A 23293-nucleotide genomic window follows, 5' to 3' on the forward strand; every position below is an offset into this window, starting at 1 on the left:
CCAGGTGATGCTCGCTCAGCGTCCCAGTGTGTAGCAGTGATGCTGGGGGTGGTAGCACACACAACTTAACAGATGCTGATTGTGTCGCTGGTGATATCGCCTGCCTAGACGTGACCTAGATTGGAGTTCTACTTGTGGTGTGACGGACTGTGCCGATTACACAGAGACGAGCAGGGCCATTTGGGCTTGTGTTAGCCAACACTGGCAATCGGCTTGAGCAGCAGCCTCCTAGGGTAATGCCCCCAACCCCTCACTGTATGGAGGGCAGGGACTGCCCACAGCCACCAAGGGGTCCTGGGGAAGGAGTGAGTGGATTGTGACACTTTCTTTTTGCATGCTGGTGGAAACACCATGTGCGGAGGAGCTGGTTTGATGCATAAAACCTGATGGTGCCTGTGGGTCTCCAAGCTCTTCACAAGCTCTGCGGGGTGCAGAGCAGCCTGCAGGTCTGGCTGGGAAACTGAGGCACAAGAGCCAGGTGAGATATCTAGGGTCTCTCCTGAGTTGCTTGCTGGACAGTCTTGTCTCTTGGCTTGCAGGGTGGTGGCACCATGTCAGATGTGACACTGTTTGGATATTTGGAGGAGGAAAGAGGGATGTTGAGCCTAGTGCTGCCAGGGGTGTGGCAATAGGTACTGCTTGTCCACAGTGGAGAGGTGTAGGCTGGGATTGTGCTTGAGAGAAGGCTTGATGAGGACACCACTGGGAATGTTTTGACTCCCTTGGTCCAATGCAGACATGGATGGCCTTGCTGGGTAGTGGGACCGTGTCTGCCTGTGAAGGCAGGGTATCTCTGTGTACTGGTGGTGGGGCGATGCTTCTTGGTGGACACCAAACAGGCTGCCTGAAGGTGTTGCAGCCATCGCACAAGATGCTTCTGGCTTTACTGCATCTGCAAAGTAACTCTTGGGGCAGTGCTCTGTGCCCAGGTGGGCTTGCTGCTGTGGGGACAGCAGCCAGGCACAGCTCCTGGGCTGGGCAAAAGTGGCTACAACCCTATTCATGGCTCTGGGGACAGCGTGAGATGTGTGTCAATCCTGATACCAACAAGAGGCGATGTCTCAGCCACACTGTGCAGCTGTGGTGCTGGGCTGAAGGTGCAGAAAGCAACCGGGTGGCTGGGAAATGCCCATCAGCTGCCTCCTGGTCTGGGCATTGTTTGGGACCTTGGCCAAGGGGAAGCACTGGGCGGGAAGATGGGGTTTGTTGGGACCTCTCCCTGCCCTCCCTGGGGCTCCAGGTGAGTTGGCTGTAACCGAGACGGTGCTGAGTCAGCGCTCGGTAATTACTCACTCGCAAAAGCGTCTCCAGCTCCTTTCAGTGCTGCTCTGCACTGGGCCGTGTGCCAAGGAATCAATTGTCCATGAAGGGCTGTTAGTGCCACGCCGGCCGTCCTGCCAGGAGGTGCCCAAGTCCCCCTGACACTGCCAGTTACGGCACACAGCCCTCCACGGTCTGCTTCTCCACCCTTGTATCCTGATGTTTGCTCCAGTGGGGTGGAACCCTCTTCACAAAATGCATGGATACCCTCAACTTAGCCACAGTGGTCCCAGCACCTGTTGGCATGGGCTTAACTGGGCTTTCAGGGTGAATTCTGTTGTGTGATGGGCAGAGGAGACAACCCACAGCTTTTCATCTTGGACCAGTTTTGGGTCACTGAGGGATCAGCTGGACCGGGTCATGGGCTTCTTTGTGCTATTCAGCTCTTGCTTTTGCCATGCGGTGCTGATAAAAGCTGCTGTTCTTCAGTGCCATGATTGCACCTCCCTTGCAAGAAACTCTTGCCTGTTTGATCTGCTGAATTATCGGCAAATTTCTTCAGCAAATAATCCTCGGCTGGCAAATGACTTGCAAACAGCTTGTGGGAGAGGGTTTGCACTTGGCGGTTCATGCTGTGTTGGTTGTGTAAGGCGGGTGGTGAAGTCTGCACGAGGGATGTGTGCGGGCGACCAGCAGGTTCAGGATTGTCTTTGCAGCTTAAAACTTCAGGTTTAATTAATACGTGAGTGTCTGGATAGAGACTGTTGATCTTGGGAGAACTGATGGTCATTGAGATCTTGCCACCACTCAGCAAGGGGTGGAGGGAATGTTGCGAGCTTTAAAGGTATAGGGTAGTGCTCACCTTGGGATGTGGTCAATGGTTTAAGATGCTGATGCTTCCCATGAGTATGGTTCAGAGAGGATATCCACACGAGTAGGACCCACCCCAGTGGACCCTGACCATCACACTCGCTGGCTCTTGTATCTCTGAGGGTGACACAGAGTGTAACTTTTCCTTTCTGATCTTATTTTTTGCCATGTGTCCAAAGAGAGAGATGTCACCGCTCCAGACACCGTGTTGGGGTTTCCATGAGAATGGGATATCCTGAGTGCGCTCCCCCTGGTGTTAATTAGCCCAGTGAGGGGCTGCTGCAATGAATGGTCTCCTGAGACCCTGTGAAGGAATGGATGGCACTGACTTGGGTTCAACTGGTGTTTGCTTTTTATGTCAATAAATCCATTTTTTTTTTTTTCCATTTCGGTGGAAATCGACGCCCACCTAGAACTCCCTGATGCTAAAGCTTCCACTGGGGAACTAATAGTCACATTTGTAAACCCGCTCTGTTTATAACCTGTGGTTTCCAAATCATCATCGCTGCCTGAAAAAACAGCCTGTTCTCCCCCAGCTAAAAATAATTTTCACCAAAAACGTGCACAAAATACCTTCACTTGTTCTGAGGCTGTGCCGGGGAGGGGAACGTCTGTGTTTCCCTTGGGACTTGGAGATGCTTACCTTGCCTACGCACGAACCGGAGCTGGCTGGGCACTGAAACTGTGCTCGTGACCTGCTCAAAGCAACATGTTCTGGACCAAAAAAGGGGAAAACTTCCCAGAAATGGTCAGGAAGGGCAGCAGGAACTTAGTGACCTCTTAATCGGTGGTCCTGAGAGGGAGAGGTTGAAAGACCTTCAACCATTAGCAACTGGAGCATCAGGTCCTTGCTTTCTGGGTCCCATTAGTGTAACGAGTAAAGACTGAGCATCCTAATCCAGCCTGCCTTGTCCTATGCCATATTTGAAGGGCTTAATAAAAAAATGAAAAAAATCCAGGTGGGTGTGTTCTTCACATACTCCAATGCCTGAGAAGGATAGCTTTTTATTTTTTTTTATACCAGTTGCAGCAGTAATACAATAACACATTACGTGAGAGGTGAAGGGATGGGGGAACACTTCTAACAATGGGAAAAAAAAATCAAGATGTAAATCAAAAAGCCCTTGCGAAATTGTGCTGCTCGGGAGCTGGGGAAGCAGCTGCTCTAAAACCAGGATAAATACACCAGGGTTGCTAAAGGGAAGAGCTGGCGTCAGGGTTTTTTTGGTAGGTTTAATAACAGCCGCTACACCTGGATGCCTTTTGTGAAGCCCTAGGGCACTGTGGTTTATATTAAGGGATTTTGTGGGGTGGAGCATGGCCAAGGGAAGGCAGGAATTGAATGATCGCCAGCGGTGCCCTTAGCCAACCCGAGGGCACCAGCCTGTGCTGGTGGAGGAAAGCCCGGCTCTCCAAGGCTGGCCCAAAACCCAAAGTCCTCTCCTTGCAAAGGCAGGTGGCAGTTGTGAGCCTGGCCTCTCCCTTTGACATCCTGGTGAAATCCTGCGTACACCCATGCCCTGATTTTCAGCTGTGGCTGCAGTGAAGCAAGAGAGAGTGGTTCATAAGAGGCTGCTTTCCTCTTCACTGCAGGGTTGCAACATGAGCATGGGGACAAGGAGGGCAAGTTGCCGCTTGCTGTCGTGCTGCCTGGATTTTGAGGTGACTGCCCTGGAAAGCGCCCTTTTTTGTAATCCCCCATGGCAGAGGCAAGGATGCTTTGTGCTGTGGCATTTAATGCACCTTGCACAACTCAAGTTTTGGTGTCTTAGGTGGTCTTTTTAGTCTCAGAGGTCCAGAGATGGAGTGGGGTGGTCCTTGAATGAGTGCTGGCAGAAACTCTGTGTGGGCGTATTCATATGCTGCGTCCCTTCGAGGTCTGGGGCACTGCCCCCCAGCAGCGTGCCTCGCACCCCACATGTGTGAAAGCATACGTGTGCACGTGCACGCTCAGACTCGGAACAGACTCTTCCCGCAGAGCTGACACCTGCATTCTCCTAACAGAGAGAGGACAGTACACCTCCAGGCAAGGGAGCTTGGGGAAGTGGATATGAGGGTTGGAGAACAAGCGTTAAATTGGAGCACAAGTGCAGCATCCTGACATGATTATTCCGCTGGAACACGTGCTGTTGCAAAGAGTATTGTCCTAAAAGATAAACCAGTAAAGAGGCAACCCTGAGTCCAAAAGCAGTGCGATGCTTTGATCACACCAGCCAAGACTTTTTTAACTCTTCCCTTCTTTTCCTTTCATGAATGGTGCAGGTCTCCAACTTGATGTCTTCCTCACCTCCTACCCCCTTCCCAGCAATTTCCTTCCAGGACAATTAGTAAAGTGTTTGGTCTTTCGTTTGGATGAATAATTAATTTTCCAGCTTTGTGAAAGATTCATGTGCCATATGTCATGGCAACGGGACGTGCCTGACATCCACACCTTTTACAAAAGGCAACGCTGTTTTGCTCACCTGGTGAGGGGAAGGGATTGACAATGAGGGAAAAGGCTTCATGCTGCTGGGATGGATGATGAGGGGACATGGTGTGACCCCCTGAGCATGCAGACCCACAGCTCTGGCTTTGGAGGGGACAAGCATCCTTCCTTTCCCTCGTGCAGGATCTGGCCCATGTGCTGCTCATGTGCTTCTCCCCGTTCTTCCTGGCTCCTCTTTCCTTGGTGGTTGATTTCCTGCAGCTGCTGTGGAGTGAGTCAGTCCCTCCCACGGGCTGCGGATCCTGGGGGGCATTGCCTTCCCTCCGCAGGCACCCCTGCACCCTGTGTGCTCCCTGGGGCTCCTCTTGCACCCCCAACACCCTTCTCCTGGGCTCCCAGGCTGGTGTGAAGCCCTCGTCCTCCTGGGGGATAAAGCCTGGGGCCAAGCTGCAAAGTCCCTGCACACCATTTCTTTGCATGGCCATGGACCTCGCTCTGGGAGAGGAGCTGCAGGATAAAACCCTGTCTCGAGGGAAGGGGAAAAGTATTGTTTTCCACCACATCCTCATATGGGGAGGTGGTATCACTCAGGCTTGGGTGAACATCCCTGGGGTCGTGGACCTCTCCTTTGGTGTGAGTTCCGCCAATTCCTGCTGCACCATGCAGTTACGTGTGCTGTATTTGTCTTTGTGGGGCTGGATCCCCAACGTCTTGGCAATGACTTTGTTTCCACCAGGTCTAGTTTGTGCAAACACAATTTCACCAGCATCTCCTCCCCCTGCCAAATCCTGCATCTGCTGAGAAGTGTCGCAGGGGCGGGAGGTGGGAGGGAGGCACAGGATGGGCACGCAGGGTGGGTGCTCTATCCTGCACCTGATCCTGAGGGCTTCTCTGGGAAGAGTTGGCCTTCGGGGATGATTTCGTTCCCCCAGATTGAAGGCTGGTGAAGGCAGATTTTGTGTTCACCCTCATCACACTTTACAGGGAGTTGCTGGTGCTCACTTTAGAGCTTTCAAAGCTGCCAGGAAAGACAGCTTTGCAGCAGTGCAATCCACTTGGGTCACGGCCCCAAAACCTAGAAAGAGCGAGCAAAGATGATAGAGGCTTTGAGGTTGCTCTGAACTGTGCTGAGGGTAGGACTTGGGGCTGTTTCCCAGTCTCCTGGCATCCTGAAAGCAGGAGCAGCGTGCTCTGCTGGGGCGTCTTTGGGGTGGGCAACCTGTTCCCGCTGGCCCTGCCTCAAGCAGGGTTTGGACCCAAGAGCATGGAGTCCACCTTGCTGCTTGTGATGTGGAGAGAGGAGGGATTGATTCACCAGCAGCAAAGGGCAAGAATGGGGTAAATTCATCAGGTAACTTACTTTCTGTGAGCTGTTTGACCAGTGTATTAATTATGAAGTAGTCTCCCTTGTAGAGTCAGGTGGCAGTGCAGGCCTTGAGGGGCCTTTCCACTTAATTATAAATACCAATTTGTGCATCAGCCAGCCAGCATCCTCCCTGTCCCAGATTTTGAGCTGCAATTAGTCTGTTTCAGCCCATACCTCCCTCCACATAGAGCTTGGGAGCTGCCCTTTGCCGGGACGGCTTGTCTGCATGCGCCTCTGCAGTGGTTCCTGATGGAAATGGTCAACGGATGCTCAGTTTAGGGGGATGAGTCGAGGACTGATCACATGAATGATCACATTAATGGGTTTGGTCTTTGCTTGGGGTCCCTGGTGTGAAGACCTTCGCAGCATGCCCCGAGCTGTGTGCGCTGTCTAAGCTTCAGGGCTGCTGGTGCTGCTCTCAACGCGACGATGAGGATGGGAGCGGGTGGGATGTGCAGCCCTTGGCACGGGCAGTGGAGGCACGGTGGGTGCTGTAGTGTGTGATAGTGCCTGAATTTGGTGCTAGTAAGAGGGTTTTGTGTGGGCAGGGTCATTGAGCATCACTCATGGTTCATTCTGCTAAGTCCCAAAGAGCAGAGAGTCATTTTAAATGTCATTATTCTTTCCCCTCACCCTCTGGGAAAAGAAACCCATAGGTGCTGGTCTTTAGCTGGAGGCGAGGGCGTGCGCTTTGCTCAGCTGCTGCGAGCTGGAGCGATGCCCGAGGGCTGAGCATCGCTGCCGGCAGCCAGCCCCAGAGCCTGCAGGTGCAGCGGGCCCAGAGGGAGCTCGCCCTTCCCTCCACAGCCTGTAAATAAATAAAATAAAATAATCATCCTGGTTGCAAACACAAAGAATCGGATTTTTTTTTTTTCCCTGAAAGCATGTTTTTGTCTGCTGGTGATTGCTCACTATTCAATTATACTTTGGGGATTAGCATATATTTCCCATCCTGCCTCCTCTCTCATTTGCATTCTTCCAATAGCTCTTCACTCTGCTCTTTCCTCCACCTGAAGTCTCTTCCCCCTTTCTTCTGAAGAAGTAAAACTAACCCCTTTGCCTGGGTGACCTATAAAAACGCCTTCACTTCTTTTTTTTTCCCCCCCTTCTTTTTTTCTCCAGTACATATGATGAAAAGCATGAGATCATTGGGATTTTTATAGCCCAATCTGGCAGCTTTTTCAAATAACTTGGATGGTGAGATGTAATTTTAGTTTGGGTCCTTGCCTAAAAATAAAGAATAATTATTAGCACATCAGACGTGGATATTGTAAGTGTTCGAGTAGGGTTTAAGTTGTTCGGCAGACACCGGAGCTGCTGTCCTGTGTCATGGCCCAAATCCCTTCTCTGTGCCTCACATCTTGAGGAGCTACAAGAGACCTTAATATGTGTCAATAAATAAATTAGAAATGGGTCGTGCTGTGTGATACAGGTGGCTCTCTGCAAAAAAAAGGCATGCTCAGAGGGTTAATGAGCAATTAACAGGTGAGATGGTGAGATGCTGAAGCCCAAAGCAGAAGGCTGTGTTTTGAGTGTTATATTTGTTATTAGTGGTAACGCGGTGGTGGTGTCTGTGTGTGCTAGTGAAGCCTGGCTGTTGGGGAGAGGTGATGATTGTTATTTAGAGCCACTGAAGGCCTTGGGAAGGGCAGAAAGAGGATATCCTTGCATGCCTGAAAGTTTGCTTGGCTCTTTCCAGCTACCTCAACTGGTCTAAAGGTGGTCCAGGGCTGTTCAGACCCTACTTAGAGGCTCTGGGGTGCCTCGGTGTTCTGGGAGGGATGAACGTGCTGGGTGCAGCTCCAGGAGAACATGTTCCCAGTGCATCCATCCTCTGTGGGACCCGTGCTTGTGTTTGCGAAAGGATGCACAGGCACTTATGTCGTAACAAGGAGTCATCTTTGTCATCTGTAGCGCAACCGCCTTGCCCTGGCGATCTGTCCAAACCTCCTTCTAAAGGAGCTCGTGTTGTCCCTTGTCCCCTTGTGAGGACAAGGAGCATGTCACCTTGCCACAGAGGAGTCCCATTCTTAGCAGCTAATTTGGAGCACTGGGAAGTAGTGCCCTGAAATCGCCTGAACCTTGCCTGAAGGCTCAGTGCGACGGCTCCCGAGCCCTATAAACAAATCTGGGTTAGCGGAGGACTTTGCAGTCAGGGAGCTCTCTCCCCTCTGCAATACTGGACGTGTGGTACCTCAGGTGATGCTCCTGCCCCAGGGGAAGATGTGTGGTGGGGCTAGGAATGGTGATGGCTCCACCTCCATCACTCCACCCACGTCTGTAGGACCACAGTTTGTGCTGATCCATGGTGGTAGGAGAGAGCTTTTGATCCCACTCTGCTGCTGGGAGCTTTCTAGCTGCGATTTTCACAGCACTGGGCTCACATTGGTGAACCCCCCAGGCTGGAGTCTGTGTTCAGCCCAAAGGCATCCCTGGCCTCCTGGAGATGCTCGGCCCCAGATTGAGTCAATGCAGGGGCTGCACATGCCTCTTCTCCGTCCCTTGGGAGGCTGGTTGGACACCAGGCATTGGGATGTGAGAAGCAAAAGCCAAAGGAGGGTCTCGGGGTCTCCAATGCAGCGTTGGACACAGCACGTCCTCTACGCTGGTGTTTTGGGAAGCACTGGGTTACCCTGTTCTCGCTGGCAGCTTGCGTGAAAGAGATGAAAGCACCCGTGCTCTTCTCTCTCCCACGTGCTGCTGAGTGGCCGTGCTTTATCGTACTTATTGATTTTGATCTTACAACCAATTTAACAAGGCAGCTCTCCCTAGCCTCTAGGTGCTCCTGACTTAATTAAGTCCCTTTTCTGCTCTCCCATCAACCCCGTGGGTAGTGGGGGCTGGTCACAGGCTGGGGCACGGGCGAAAAAAAAGTGCCATCAAGGGTAAAAGATCCCTATATATATTGGAGATAAGTAGACTGATATACGGGGAGATGTGGGGTGATGCTAGGACAATTCATCCCAACCTCTGCTGGGGCCAGGCTTTGCGGCTGACCCCTTGTGCTGGGGCAGGGAGAAAGAGGAGGCAGAAAAAGCACTTGAAAGAGCCTGGTTTGTTGATGTGAGAGCAATCCTGCTGCTGGGGTATCCTAGGAAACCCAGCCGCCTTTCTGGAGGGGCAGATTGGTACCTGCTGTACCTCAGGGAGAGGGGAGAGAAAGAGTGCTAATTGCTCAGCGTGCCAGAGAGCTGCTCTGGCCTGTAATTAGATGAATTAGTGGAACAATGACCCAATTTCTCTCAGTCTTTGGATTGCTATATACAGCCCTGCCTCCCTCTGTCCCACTCTCCTCCCTGTCCCATTCTCTCCCATCCCCTGCCTTCTCCATTGGCACCCTGGGGACTGCGTCTGGAAGGGAGATGAGGCCATCAGCACTGGCATCACTGTCTGCGTTCCCACGGCACTGCCATCATCCCTGAGCCACACCATCCCAATCCCCCAGCAGGTACTGAGGCCCCGAGTATTTTCACTTCTGCCCCAATTTGTTTTCCAGAGACAGACTTGAAAAAAAATTTTGTGTTTGAAAAGAAAACCTCTGGAGTCCTCCTTGTGCCTGCTGATTGCCTTCCAAGGTCATCAAACTTTCATTACTATGGATTTTTGAATGCGTGTGAGGTTCTCGGCTGCTTCTCAGCAATCCCAGTGGTGGGGCTCCAAGGAAGCTCCGTATCTGGAAAAAACCAAAGCAACTGATGGATGGAGGTGTGCTGCCAGGGAAGCATGGCTAACCATCAGGGGAGTGACCCCCGTCTCTGGGGCACCATCTCTAGTCCATGTGCCTCCTGCCTGGAGGACAGGTTAAATCCATTCCGTGGCCATGAGCACCGTGTTGATATTGTTGAGACCCCAGAGTGTGACTGCACAGCACGGGTGATGACCTCCTCTGTGGTGTAGGGCCATCCCAGCCATCCTGGCATGTGGCGGGTATTGATGAGGGCTAGCAGGGCTGTCTGGCTTCGGCTGGTTGGATTGACCCATGAGCTTTGGTGCCAACATCAAACGAGCTCACTGGCAATGTGGGCTTTTGGAGCTGTTGAATCTCTGTGTCTGCCTGGGGACATGGTGGTCCTCCTTCCAGCCTGGTGTAAGAACATGACTTGGCACTGGGGTGACCAAGAGCTGCACCCAGGGTAACTCTGCTCTCTCCTTTTCTGCCCACAGCATCCTCGCCACTGCTGGGACACACTTCAATACCCATGTGGACCTGCGGACTCTGCGGGCCGTGCGTGTGCTCAGACCTCTGAAGCTTGTCTCAGGCATTCCCAGTAAGTTGGATGCTCCTCATCCTCCTCTCAGGGTGTCTCCATCTGTCTCTGCTGCCTGCCAGAGTGAGAGGGGTCCTTGTGCCACCTCAGACATAGGGTGCAATCTGGGAGAAGGGGAACAAACATCCCTACGGAGTGGGCATCACACATTCCACCGTCTCGGCCATCCTTTGGGTAACCCATGGAGGACAGCAGAGTTTGGTGTCCCCAGGTGGCATTTCCCCCACCCAGCCCTCTCTGCTGGCACAAGGCTCCGCTCAGCAGCTTGCTGGGGCCTGCCGGGGAGCTCCACTTCCCTGGCCAGAAGGCGGTGGGTGGATCCTTTCAGGACTGAGGTTTATTCAAGGGAGATTTCAGTTTATTGCAAGATTTCATCTGCTGGCACGGGGCTAAATAAAGAAACCAGGCTGCTGCCAGTGCTGGTGCTCCTGTCCTGGACACGGGCTGGGTGGTGTGCTGGATCTGCGCCTTGAGGGCAGCAAGGGGAACAGAGATGCATGGGCCAGTCCCACCAAGTCCAGGTGGGACAAGGACAGGCAGGACAGCAGAGATGGGACCAGATCCAGGAATCAGCTCTCCCGGGGAATTTCTGCAGCCTGCCCACCCCCTGCTCTCCCTGGGTTGGTGCTTTTCTCTGTGGTTCTCAGCTACCCGAAGGGACCCTCTAGGCTGTGCTGGCCTCTTGCACCTGTCTGGTGTCTGTTCTCTCTGCCTACTCTTACCACAGGTGAGATGGACTTGCCTCAGACAAGGGATTTGCATTCACTGCTCTGAGCTGTGCTCTTTTTCCCCTTCCAGGCCTGCAGATTGTGCTGAAATCCATCATGAAGGCCATGGTGCCCCTCCTCCAGATCGGCTTGCTGCTCTTTTTTGCTATCCTCATGTTTGCCATCATCGGCCTGGAGTTCTACAGTGGGAAGCTGCACCGAGCCTGCTACACAAACAATTCAGGTGGGGAGAAGGGCTCTGCACTCACTATGCATCCTGTGGGTGGAAAACAGCTGGGATGAGCGCATGTTGATATCGTGGGAAGCCCAGGGCTGAGAAGATCCTGCATTTTGCTTCATGCATGCCAGGCATCGCGTAGCTGCATTCAGGATGTCCGAGTTTCTTATGGGAGCACTTTGTGTGTAGCCAGGGGTAGTCCCAGCGGGATGTCCTGCTCTGCCCCAAGTCTGTCTGCATTTAAGCTCTTCCCCACACCTGTCCCCTTCCTCTCTCTTACTTCTGCCTCCTTTGGCTCTCTGCTGTGTGCTCACAGGTGAACTAGAGGAGCTGGACCCCCCTCATCCATGTGGGGTGCAGGGTTGCCCCTCAGGCTATGAATGCCGGGAGTGGATCGGTCCCAACGATGGGATCACACAGTTTGACAACATCCTATTTGCTGTGTTGACCGTCTTCCAGTGCATCACCATGGAAGGGTGGACCACAGTCCTGTACAATGTGAGTAGAGCTGCTTTGGGGTCTCTTTGGGCAGCTGGGCATTGGGACGGGGAGCCTGAGATGGTACTTCTGTGCCCTCAAAACCTGTGAGATGCTGAGTTTCCTTTGTGATGAAGATGGGAGTCAATCCTTCCCATTGGGCAGGAGATGGGGAATAAAGAGGCATGTGTTACATGTCTCTGGGCAAAGGGAGCTCTAAGGGCTTGGCTCCCATCTCTGGGCTGATTGTGCAACGCATCGAGGAGAGCAAAACCTTGTGGACACGGGCTGCAGCAAGCCACCTTCTCAAGGGCTGTCCCTAAGGAGCCTCTCCTTTCCCTGCTCTGCATCCCGCACTCCTTGGGAGTGAATGTGGTTTCTGGGAACTGCTTGACCTCCAGTCCCTGTTGAGCAGGTGGTGGGATGTGCCTGCATCCCTGTGGTGGCCTCGGGAATACCCAGAGCTGGGCTCAGAACTCCTGCCTGGAGCAGAGGCGGTGTTTCAGAGTACGACAAGGAGCTGGGATTGTTGGTATTTATGCCTCTGTTGGTGCTGAAGAAGCAGAGAATGGTTGGGATGGTTCCTGTGGTTTGCAGCTGCTTTAAGTTGCCGGTGGCCGAGCCCTTGGGGTACGCTGGCAGTGACGTGGGGGCAAAGCTGGAAGCAGGAAAAAAAGGAGATCACAAAGTGTGATATTGGTGTGAGTGATTGTCCATATGTGTACGTTTCAGTTTATGGGTTAGAAGCAACTGTGCTAGTCCTGTTCCCAGCCTAATTTCAGCATCAATTTTGGCATCATTGCACCAGGAATGCTTTTATACCCTGGTTCCTGTAACACCTGGAGATTTGCAGAGTGGCATTTCTCCCTGGGAGGCAAATTGGATGGGTTTTAATGGGGAAACATGCTTTGGTAGTCACTTCGTTGTAACCAAAAAAGCTGGTTTTGAACCCCAGGTGAAGGCACTGTGCTGTCTGTGTTGGGGTCCTAATTCTGGAGTCCTTCTAGGGTGGCATGTGCAAGCAGATGGACTGTGACACCTAGACTGGGGTTGTGTGGTTCACCCCAGCTGGCAACTAAACTCCATGCAGCCACTCATTCACCTTCCACCACCTGCCCGAGTGGGATGAGGAGGAGAATGGGAAACAAAAAGTTAAACTTGTGGATTGAGATAAAGACAGTTTGATATGGCACAAAAAGGGTGAGAGAATAGTAATACCCAATAATAATAATAATACCCAAACCAAGTGATGTTCAAAGCAATTGCTCACCACCTAAGCACCTAAGGGATGCCCAGCCCACTGCTGAGCAGTAATCCTGCTGCCCTGGCCAATTCTTTCAGTTTAAATACTGAGCAAGACATCATATGATATGGAATCGTTGGCCAGTTTGGGTCAGCTGTCCTGGCTGTGCTCCTTCCCAGCTTCTTGTGCACCTCCTTGCCATGAGAATATGGGAAGCTGAAATGTCCTTGACTTCATATAAGCCCTACTTAGCAACAACTAAAACATCAGTGTGTTATCAACATTATTCTCATACTGAATCCCAACCACAGCACTACAGCAGCTACTATGGAAAAAAGTTAGTTCTAACCCAGTAGAAAGGGGAGAGTTCATAGCCAGGGGTTGATCTTGCCACAAGGATTTTGTTTTCCTCTTCCTAAAGGAGATAGTGATGTCTGGATATTGCTGGTTTGGTGGGGGAATTAGGCAGGATTGATCCACCTGGGAGGTCAGACCAAAAAAGACCATTTCTTGGTTGCTTCTGGCATATCAGGGAGATTAGAGACTTTGACTACAGTGCCTGTTGCCCCGGCATAATTGAGTATAGCAGGAAAGGTAATTTTTCCTGCCTGGCAGTGTGTGTCCCCTGCCTTTAATGCGGCTGGGCAGCTGCTGTCTGCTCACATCGCTGTAGAGCAGCCCGTGCGCGCCCAGCACTCCCCGTGCCCGGCACCAGCGAACCACCCTTTACCTTGTTTCTTGCATTAATGACTGGATGACTGCAGAAGCCTGGGGCTGCTTCCATCAGCACCTCCCGTCCCCTCTTTCCAGTCCATTGGCCCCTGCAGCAATTAGTAGCAGCATTCCTTGTGCTAGAGCCACAGCTACAGTGTGCAAGGAGCCGGTGAGCGACATGGATGGGCAATTTATGGTCTGATTGACCCCGTGGGTTTGTACTGCCATTTCCTGAGAAGGTCTGGTCCCCAACCATTTAGGGTGTCTTTACTGGGAAGGCTGGTGCTGATCATTTGATATCAGGGATTTGCTCACCCATCATCTGGATCTTCACCATGAGAGTGGTGAGGCCCTGGCCCAGGTTGCCCAGGGAAGCTGTGGCTGCCCCATCCCTGGAGGTGTTCCAGGCCAGGTTGGATGGGGCTCTGAGTACCCTGATCAAGTGGGAGGTGTCCCTGCCCATTGCAGGGGGAAGGTGGAACTGGATGATCTCTAAGGTCCCTTCCAACCCTAATTATTCTATGATTCTGTCTTACTAGGGACAAGGGTGGGAGCACTGATAACCATGCTCCGTGGGATCCACCCTGCGGGATCCCCTGTTTACCACCAGAGCTGCAAAATTAAAGGTCTCCAAGTCACTGTGGAACTACAGTCCCGGTGTCTGAATGCTTTTCCCAGCACCAGTCACAATGCCAGGAAGACATCTCTGTCACAGTGTCCCTGATGGCCAGGACCATGAGGTGCCTCCCTTTCCAGCTCCTCTGCAAAGAACCAGCTATTACTTTATCTGTAATGGAAAGGATTAGAGACCTTCCTTGGCTTTTAATTCAATGACGATTGGGGCCTTGGTACAGTAAAATGCTGCTGATTCACTTTGGGAAGCAGCAAAGAGCAGACACCACTCCCAGCACTGTTGGGCTGTGCCTCCCAGGCTCTGCAGTGGCACGGGCTGTTTTGCAGAGTGCCTCTAAGTGACAAAGGTTGTGGATGCTCAGTCCTTTTGCTGCTTGGAGGCATCAAAATGGCCTTCTGCCTGGTTTGGTGTTTTTTTTTTCAATAGAAAATTGAGGCACACGCGGTCCATGGGGGATGTTGAAGGAGGGCTGATAGAGATGGAAAGCCACTGAGATGCTTTACCATCATCTTCATCCTTCGCGGCAGCAAACTGGAGAGGGCTGCCACTACTAAACTACATAGACCATGTCCAACACATGCCCCAGGTTTGGGGTAACATTAGGAACCTCTGCTTTCCCGCTAGATTAAAGAGATGGGAGGCTGCATCCTTGCAGGTTAATGCCACAGCCTTTCAGAGGAGAGGAAGATTGCAGAAGAACCACTTTAGCAGTCTCTCAAAGAAACTGCTTACTAGAGTATTCCCATGTGTAACTGTATCGTGATTGTAAAATCCATTTTTCCGCAATTGTACTGGGCCTGAGAAGCGTGGCTCCTGGAATCTGCAGATAGCTTCACAAAAAGCTAATCGGCCCCATGGTACTTTCCACGAGTGTTATTTCCTGGATGTGTTTGCCTTTTGCATTGTTTTTGTCAGCCTCGCCTGTGTGAAATGCTGTCTTGCTAGGCAAAGGCAATGGCATGGGTTAAAAAGAAAAGAAAAAGCCCTAAACCGTCGGGTGTTACAGCTTTTCCAGCTCCTGTCCCTGGGAACCTGAAGGACTTCTATTTTTTTTGAGGGGCATTTTGGCTTTGTGGCTTCTCTGAGTGTCTCCATAGCCCAAAAACAGGGTTAAGGAGTATATTGCTGTTTTTTTTCTCTCATACTGGAGCACATGCCCCTTCCCTGGGCTGGCTCCAGACCAAACCTGATTTCTGTAGAGACCAGAGGGAAAAATAGTGCTGGCAAAGAGGCTCAGTGTCCTACTTCTCCACCTCTGCTTGCATGCTGGCACGGGGCAGGGGCTGGCTTGCAGTTTTGTCACGAGCCGGTGATGCTGGGTTCTGGCAGGGAGCGGCTGCTGGTGGTACCACGGGGCTGGCCAGGTGTGGCACACCTGCTTGGTGATGCTGGTGGCTTCGGATGCTGAGCCTGAGAGCAAACAGGAGTTTGAAATCATGATTGCCTCAGCAACACTGACTTGAGAAGGCTGCATTTATCTACTGAGATTGTTTATTTGCTTTCCCCCTTGGAAGTGATGAGCCGCTGTGCGTGCAGGTAATAAGGAGGAGCCTGGCTTGCCAGGAGCTGCCACTCTCCTTTTCCCCCATGCTGACAGGAGCCGAGTAGGGAAGAAAACCACCCGTGGCTAGTGTGTGCTGCGGCTGTGGGCTGGCCTGGTGGGCTCTGCAGGGAGAGGGGTCACCCTTGCCTGTCCTGACTGTGTCCCTTGCCTGGAGCATCGCTCTGAGTTCTCTGGAACTGCCAGAATTTGCAACACCAGCCACGTGGCACAGGACCTACAGCCTCTAGTTGTGAATTAGTTAGTCCAGGACAAACGAAAACACAAGTGCGTGGAAAAGATTATTGCTTATAGCTGTGGGAATGATGCAAACGTGGATGGATGCAAGCAGGGTAGTCAGGGCTGCCTGTACCTTCTGCCAGCATTGCTCCTGGAGGCTGAGGCTGCTGCAAGGTTGGAGTGGTTACTGAGGTTGCACGTGGTTGCAGGTGGCCAATGCCCAGTTGTGGTCCTGGGCAGCCTCTGCTCATGCTGGAAGAGGCTCCTGAGTGCTTCACAAGTGCAGCACAGCCGGTACAGAGAACCAGAGCCTGCTGTGTAGGGAAAGCCTGCTTCCCTTTATGGATCTGGCTGTCAAGTTGAACTCCTGATGCTAATGGTGTGGTCCCAGTAAAGTCCCAAGAGTCAGAGCAACCTGCAGACAGGCAGGAGTGCCTGCACGGTGGTGGTAACCAAGCCCTAGCCAGGTCACGCAAGGAGCCAGCTTGACTTTGCACAGGGCTACGACCGCTAGCAAAGATGGGTAAAAGCACTTGCAAGGGACAAGCATTAAAGCAGTACCAAAAGAGCAGCTGTGCTGCTAATTAAAAACACAAGGCAAGGCCTAACTAGCCAGAGTTGCTGCCTATAAACCCCAAAGGCCTCTCATGGCACAAGGGATTGGGACTACAGGGAAGCAGGAGGGCAAGAAGGTAGAAGAAGCCTTAGGAGATGCCAAGACTGAGTGCTGGAAGCCTTCTGGGTGCTTCTGCAGCAGGAGGAGAGCAGTTGCTGGGGGAAAGAGAATCATTTGGCAGTTTGCAAGATACCTACCGAAAGCCAATGGTTGTGGGCAGATAAGTGTGCCGTAGCCTCAGGGGAGTTGGGGTGTGCAGGTCTTGTAGCCCATTGCAAAGCTGAACAGCCTCCGCAAGCAGCCAAGCAGTTGCAAAGACGCTTGTTAGGTGCGAAGCGCAAGCCGCGCATGCAGAGCTGGGCAGCAGAGCCTCTGTAAGAGCGGCTGTAAAATGCGAGCTACTGCAAGGAAAGGGCTTTGCAGGAGTGTGACTCAACCACCACGTGCTTCCAGCTCTCCTGAAGCACTGCAGCCAGAAGCGTGCAAGGAGAGGGCACCGTGCAAGAGCGGTGGAGCTCACTGCCACCCCCTGTTTGGGATCTCTTCTAAATGTGGGGTGCAAAAGGGCTGAGAAGAATTGCACCATATGCAAGATGAATCTTGCCATGTGCAGAAGTCAAGGTTTTGTGCTGCTGAATGAGGGACGGGGTTTTTGGAAGTCGGCTTGGGCTGGTTCTGACTGTGAAGCACTGAACCTGAGATCTTCTGCTGGAACCTGGTTTTCAAATGTGGTGAAACGTCCATTCTTTTTGAAACAAGGACTGTTCGGGCAGCCTTAATTCGAGCTGCTGAAAAAGGGAGGTGTGTTGAATTACCAGGTGTGCTGGAGCACATGGATCAGAGATAGGAGCAAGGCTCCATTCTTCTGCTCACTGTTGCACTAGTTGAGTGGCCTCTGTGAGGCTCACAGGGGGAATCATTTCAAAGCAGTTATTTTTCTCTGTGTGTATGTATGTACAAAATTGCTTGTCAGCGTGAATTCCCAGGATGTCATGGTTGTCCTTTGGGATGCTCTGCACTCAGCTTCTCTCCCTGAAGCACCCGAACAGCGTGAGCGGAACCTGAGCGTCGTGCAAGTCTGAGTGGGTTTCTCCTCTTTCTTTTTGGAGAATGAAAGCAGTGCCTGCCTTCGTGTGTGGCAGCCAGGGGCCAGCAAAATTAATGGCTTGACCAGAGAGGAGTTTGCTCCTTTAGGGGTTTGCTCAAACCTGAAACAAGCTGGGAAACCTCCCTGAGCCCCAGGGTTTCCAGGAGCTACTGCAACTCCTCTGGACATTGTCGTCTGTCCCCTGGGGTCCTTGGTCTCAGGGCAAGAGCTGCATCAGTGCCAGCAATTTGCTGAGGATCGTGTGAACTGTGCAGTGACAGCCAGTGATGCAAAGAAACAGCACTTGCCCTGACACCACGGTGTTGGGCAGACCACCGACGGAGCTCAGTATAGCAGTGGTCCTGCAGCTGTGGGCTGAGCCTGCCCTGCTGCTCCTTTGAGCACTGTGGAAGGTGTGGTTGGGAGTGCGATGGATTATGGTGGCTCCTGGCAAGGAGCAACGCGGGCTAGAGATGATCTCTGGGGAGAGAAGGAGGGAGAGAGGCTGGAGGGTGGAGGAGATGGGAGGGATGGTAAAGGAGGAAAACCACTTGGCTTTTTAGCCCTCTGTGCCCTGGGACAATGCCAGGCTCTCAAGCTGGAATGCTTGCAAAGGGAAAAGGAGTCCCTTCTTATGTGTTTTAAATTAAAACACACCACACACAAAATATTCTGTTGGGGAGGTATGAAAATTTAATCAATACCCAGTGCTCTTAGCAGCTCGGTAGCAAGTACAGATCGTAATGCCTCTGCAGCTATTCCTGGCGGCTCCCGGCCGTGCGAGCGAAGTGAGGTGTGCGGTGTGCTGGCGGGGGGACAAGGGCTGCCAAAAAGTCCCCTGAACTCGTGGCATCTCAGGACGGAGCCCCTTCCTCCTTCTTCCTCTGCAGCATTAAATAGGGAGAGTTTTAAATGCGGTTAAGGAGGTAGCGAGGACTCCAGAGAGGAGACTTCAAATTCCACCCCCAAGGTTTAAAACCTTCCTAACTTTTAAGGAAACGAGCTGTTTTTCCCCAAATGGCTCCTGTTGGAGCCCAAGCTGGCAGCTTGCGTGCTGCCAGCCATGGGTGCTGGAGCCCAATCCCAACGGGCACGTGTGCGGCAGCCAGCCTGCTTTACTCTCCTCTCCCTTTGGAAAAAACGACTCTTTCTCTGCACTCAGCATAGCCAGACCCTCTCCAGCTTGCCAAATGTTCCTGCTTTATTTTTTTTTTTCCCTTTTTCCCTCTGTGTGTGTGCTGAAATGACACAGCAAGAAACAAACTGTGTCTGCTGGATCCCCAGCTTTGCAGGCATGTTCTCTCATAAGCTCCCTGCCCACACCCTCCTCCCCGCCCGTGCGGGAAAGTCTCACTCCTAGACCGTCTGCTGGCAGGAATGGGGGAGCTGAGGAGCCGGTGGAGATACCGACACTCCAGCACCCATTCTTCAACACTGCCCAACAACTCCAGGCTCGAGAGGAGGTGGCAGGAGGACTCTGCTGCTTGGTCCCCATTCCTCATCTTTGTTAAGCCCAGGGTCTGTAATTTTATTATCAGGTTTGGTGCTGGAAATGGTGCTGGTGAGACATTGCAAAGCTGTTTCCATGCCTCAGTGTTGGTGCACGTGCTGCTTTGCATTAGGACTGGATTAAGGGGTATTTGAGTGAGTTGAGTTTCTTGACTGAGGTCATATGTGGGTCCGTTGCCCCAGAGCGTCACAGCTATAGCTGAGGAGGTTTCTGTGCCTAGGAAATGCATGGTGGGGCCCAAGACAGCTCTCTGAGCTTGTAGCACACTCAAAACAAAGCAGAGATGAAGCCTGGCAATCACCAAACCCCACTGAACCCCCACTCCCCAAAACTGATCTCATGGAAACCACGCCCCACTGCAGTGTGCATGCTCTGGATCCGGATCCAGCAGCAGAAGCAGTGCTGGCACGTGTCCGAGCTCAATGCTGAGGACCTGTAGGACCTGTGCTGAGAACACCAGCGCTGCCTTGGCCAAGTGTTGGGTTTAACGAAGGCTGTGGAGCTTTTACAAATACCATATCATGAACGATTCATCCTGGCTGTGGGGCAGTTAGGGGGATGTCCTCATCTGGGACTGGGAAGGCACAGGAGGGGTCCAGGCAGGAGGAAGGTGGAGGTTTGGGAGCAGAGGTGGAGGCAGACAGAGAATGACAGCAAAGGATGGCTGGGGGGAGAGGAAGAGGAGCTGGCGGCACACGTCAGGTTAGAATCTATGGATTGATGCTGGGGCATCTGAGTGTAGTTCCTTGGTGAATCAGGGGAGAACAGAGCAATAATTGGCCTCCATGCCTGTGGCAAATGCTTTGAAAATGCTTGATTTTTAGTCACACTTCTAGCAGTGGATATTTTGCATTCCATTTTGAAAATAGAAAAGTAAAACGCATTTATTTTTTTCCAGTTTCCCTGCTCCCACACATGCGCAGGCACAAGCATGCCCTCATCCTTGGGGCTTCCTCTGCAGGGACTCCTGCCTGCCCCCAGCACCCCAAATGCACCCCGGAGCCAGCGAAAGGCAGTGGAGCAGGCAGGACATTGGGCAGGAGGTGCTCATCCTGCCTGGAGACCTCGATACCCAGCCAGGGCAGGATGTATCCCACCATGGGCCAGTCCCAGCCCTGCAAAGGAAATGTGCCAATTTCCTCATTAACCTGATTTGGAAAAGCAAGGCATTTTCATTCAGATCTTGTCCAGCGCAGGGGTCACTGATGGATACCAGGCAGGGCTGGCAGGGAGTGAAGCATGGCCCTGCACGCCGAAGATCAAATTATGGCTATTAAAGGGAAGAAAGAGATCTGTTACTGGTCTAGGGGGAGCAGAAGAGGGTGCCAAGGTCTTGCGGGAACTCGTTAGGCCAAGGAGTCTGCTGTAAGCTATTTTTTAAAGTTTTTTTACCCTCCTTTTTGCTGGGGCATGGAGATTTTGAGGCTACTCCTACTGGTCTGTGTGTGTTTCTCAGTGGGACGCAGCTAAGGTTTGCGGGGAAGAACACATCAGGGGCTATGGAGGTAATGTTGGGGGGATGGCATCAGCCATTGGCAAGGTGTCACCGTCAGGCAAAGACCATTGGGAGTTGCAGAATTGGGGATTCAGTGTACAAATTATGGAAGCTGTGGTGTCCTGGCAGATCTGCTCTGCCGCTGTGCCGGGCAGAAAACCCCTGGGAAGTGCTGGAGATTGCAGGCACAGCGCCCAGGGCAAAGCCTCCCAAGATACCAGCTTTCCTCATCAACCCCAAGCCCCCTTCACTAGGGTTGCAGCTGAGGGGACAGTCAGACCCCTCCTGTCCAGCTGTGGTGGTTGGAAGGGTTTGGTCACCCTGTCCCTGCCTATTCAATCCTTTCTGCAACGCAGGCAAAGCCTTGGGTCCCCATGGAAGCTCTCCATGGGATGAAAAATCCCTGGAAACAGACTGTGATGAGAGCAGGATGGGGCTACCCGTGCCCCTGGAGGTCCCATGGATTTTTTACACACACGCCAACCCTTGTAGCGCAGCACTGCCATATCCCCAGCACATCACGGCCAGCTGGTTACGGTAATGCACGTACGTTACCCAAGCCTAAGTATGTGCTGGTTTGGTCTGGATCCAAACAGAAACCACAGAGGCTTTCTCCCAATACGGATGGATTTTGAGAGAGGGGACCCAACTGCCTACAGGGTATCAGCATGGGCAGTTGGTGTTGGCCGGGCTGGTCATGGAGGTCTCCAGGATGTACCTCCTGCTGGGGAAGAGGCAGGAAGCTCCTCTCCTCTTCAGGGAAAGCCTGAAGTGGGAGTCCAGCCCTGTTTCTAGACACCAGGGAATCATCAAAGATGGAATAGTGTGTGAATGAAGTCCGGTGTCTCCTTGTGTCCTGCTTCTCCATGAACTGGATGGGTAGACCCTCGGTCTACCAGACCTCAGTTCCTTTCCCTGTGCTGGTGGGCAATGAGTGGCCTCTGAAGACAACCTACACAGGCAGAACACGCTCTCTGTTTATTTTTAGGTAGGAGAGATTGAATTTTGGGGTTTTTTGTTTGTTTTTTTTCTCCCCTCTTCCCCTATAGCAAAGAAATCCTAAAGTCTCCCATGCAAGCGCAGCCTGGGGGAGGGTACGTGTGGGCTGCGAGCTTGTGCTTTGCATTTGACTCGGGTATATATTTAGATTCCTTTAGATCTCTGGCCCCCCGAGTGAGACCTGCTTTTGCAGCATCCTGTGCCTTTTCCCGCCCTTTGGGAAAAAAAAAAACCAACAACACAACGAAACGAAACACAAGAAAACCAAAAATACCAACACAAGAGCTGCCACAGGAATAACCTCATGCTGAGGATTGAGAACCAGGAGCCAATACGGACTTCTTTGCCAGATAGGGACCCGCCGTGCCAGCTCCGTTATTGCACAAGGGTCTTGCACCAACAAGCTCATGTTGGTTGTGTTGGTGTCTCCGGTGTGCCTGGAGGCATTAGTAAATTTGTTTTTTGGTGTGGTGGCCATGGGAGAGGTTAGGTGTGATAGTTTAGGCTGGTGGGGTGCGTAACGAAAAGGGAGTTGTGTTAAAAAGAATGGCAGAAGCAGCAAATATCAGTTGTCAGGCAGTATGTCCGTTGCCCAAAAGGCTTGGGTGAGTGATGGGACGTGGTCTGCTGCACAAGGAGCTGAACATTGCTGCAAGGCTGAGGCAAGAGCAAGGAATTTCTTTATAAGAGGAGTTACCTCATTCGTGCAATCTGGGGATTAAACTCCTTGTGTCTATCCTGACTTCTGTACGCGATGATGACCTGGTACTTTCATCAACGGAGAAAAAACCTGTGGGAAGGTAGGCTGGAAAGAGTTGATGAACCTATGGAGGGATATTAAGAACAAAGGATGGGAAAAGGGGCTACTCAGTCAAGAGGTGTTGAGGAGCTGTCAAAAGTCACACTGACATGGATCTCATGTAGAATGCTCAATGGGATGGTGAGTAGTTCTCCACCTCTGCAGATGGGAGCAAAGCACAGTGGAGCAACGGCTGGAGAGATTTGGGTACAGATGGATACCATCTTTTGGTCAACACAAAGACAGAGGGAACAAAAAGGGCTGGATAGTGAGAATGAGGCCATAGCCACGAGTGCAACTGATGTGGAAGCCAAGCGCCAAGACCATCACACCCATCAGCCTGGCGCTTGGGATGACTTCCCCCCCCCCCCCAGCACTCGAAGGGAGCTGGCACATGAAATGGCAGGTCTGGTAACAAGTATTTTTAACAACTCCATCGAGTTGGGGGAGGCACCATCTGACTGGAGAATAGCGAATGCAATGCCTATATTTAAAACCGAGGGGAGGAGGGGAGAAAAAGTAAGGCAGGCAGGAATAGGACTATAAGCCTGACCTCGATCGCATGTCTTTCCAGAACAGACTTGGAAGGCAAAAGAGGAAAATGAATCATGGGTTTGCCAAAGGTAGGTCATGCCAGGCTAACCTGGCATCAGAAACCTGGAAACGTGGAGAGCTGCTCTCTGTAGTAAAGCTTTTGCAATGGGAAAGTGTTAGTGAAGTAGAGAAGGGGAGAAGGAGAAGGCAAGGCTGGCAGAGAATTGAGCAGCATGGGGATGGTGCCGAGTGGTGTTGAGGGGACGTAGTG

General features: G+C 52.2%; 1 protein-coding gene across 1 annotated transcript in view; it reads left to right on the forward strand.

Moving 5' to 3' along the window:
* CACNA1E (calcium voltage-gated channel subunit alpha1 E) overlaps positions 1 to 23293 on the forward strand; it is a 139373-nt gene that overhangs the window by 53287 nt on the left and 62793 nt on the right. The window contains exons 6-8 of the mRNA XM_054072648.1: positions 10086 to 10189; positions 10988 to 11140; positions 11451 to 11632. Coding sequence (XP_053928623.1) covers positions 10086 to 10189; positions 10988 to 11140; positions 11451 to 11632 — 439 coding nt within the window. The remainder of the gene's footprint in view (positions 1 to 10085; positions 10190 to 10987; positions 11141 to 11450; positions 11633 to 23293) is intronic.

Source organism: Cuculus canorus, chromosome 8 (assembly GCF_017976375.1).
Source record: "Cuculus canorus isolate bCucCan1 chromosome 8, bCucCan1.pri, whole genome shotgun sequence".
NCBI classification, from domain to species: domain Eukaryota; kingdom Metazoa; phylum Chordata; class Aves; order Cuculiformes; family Cuculidae; genus Cuculus; species Cuculus canorus.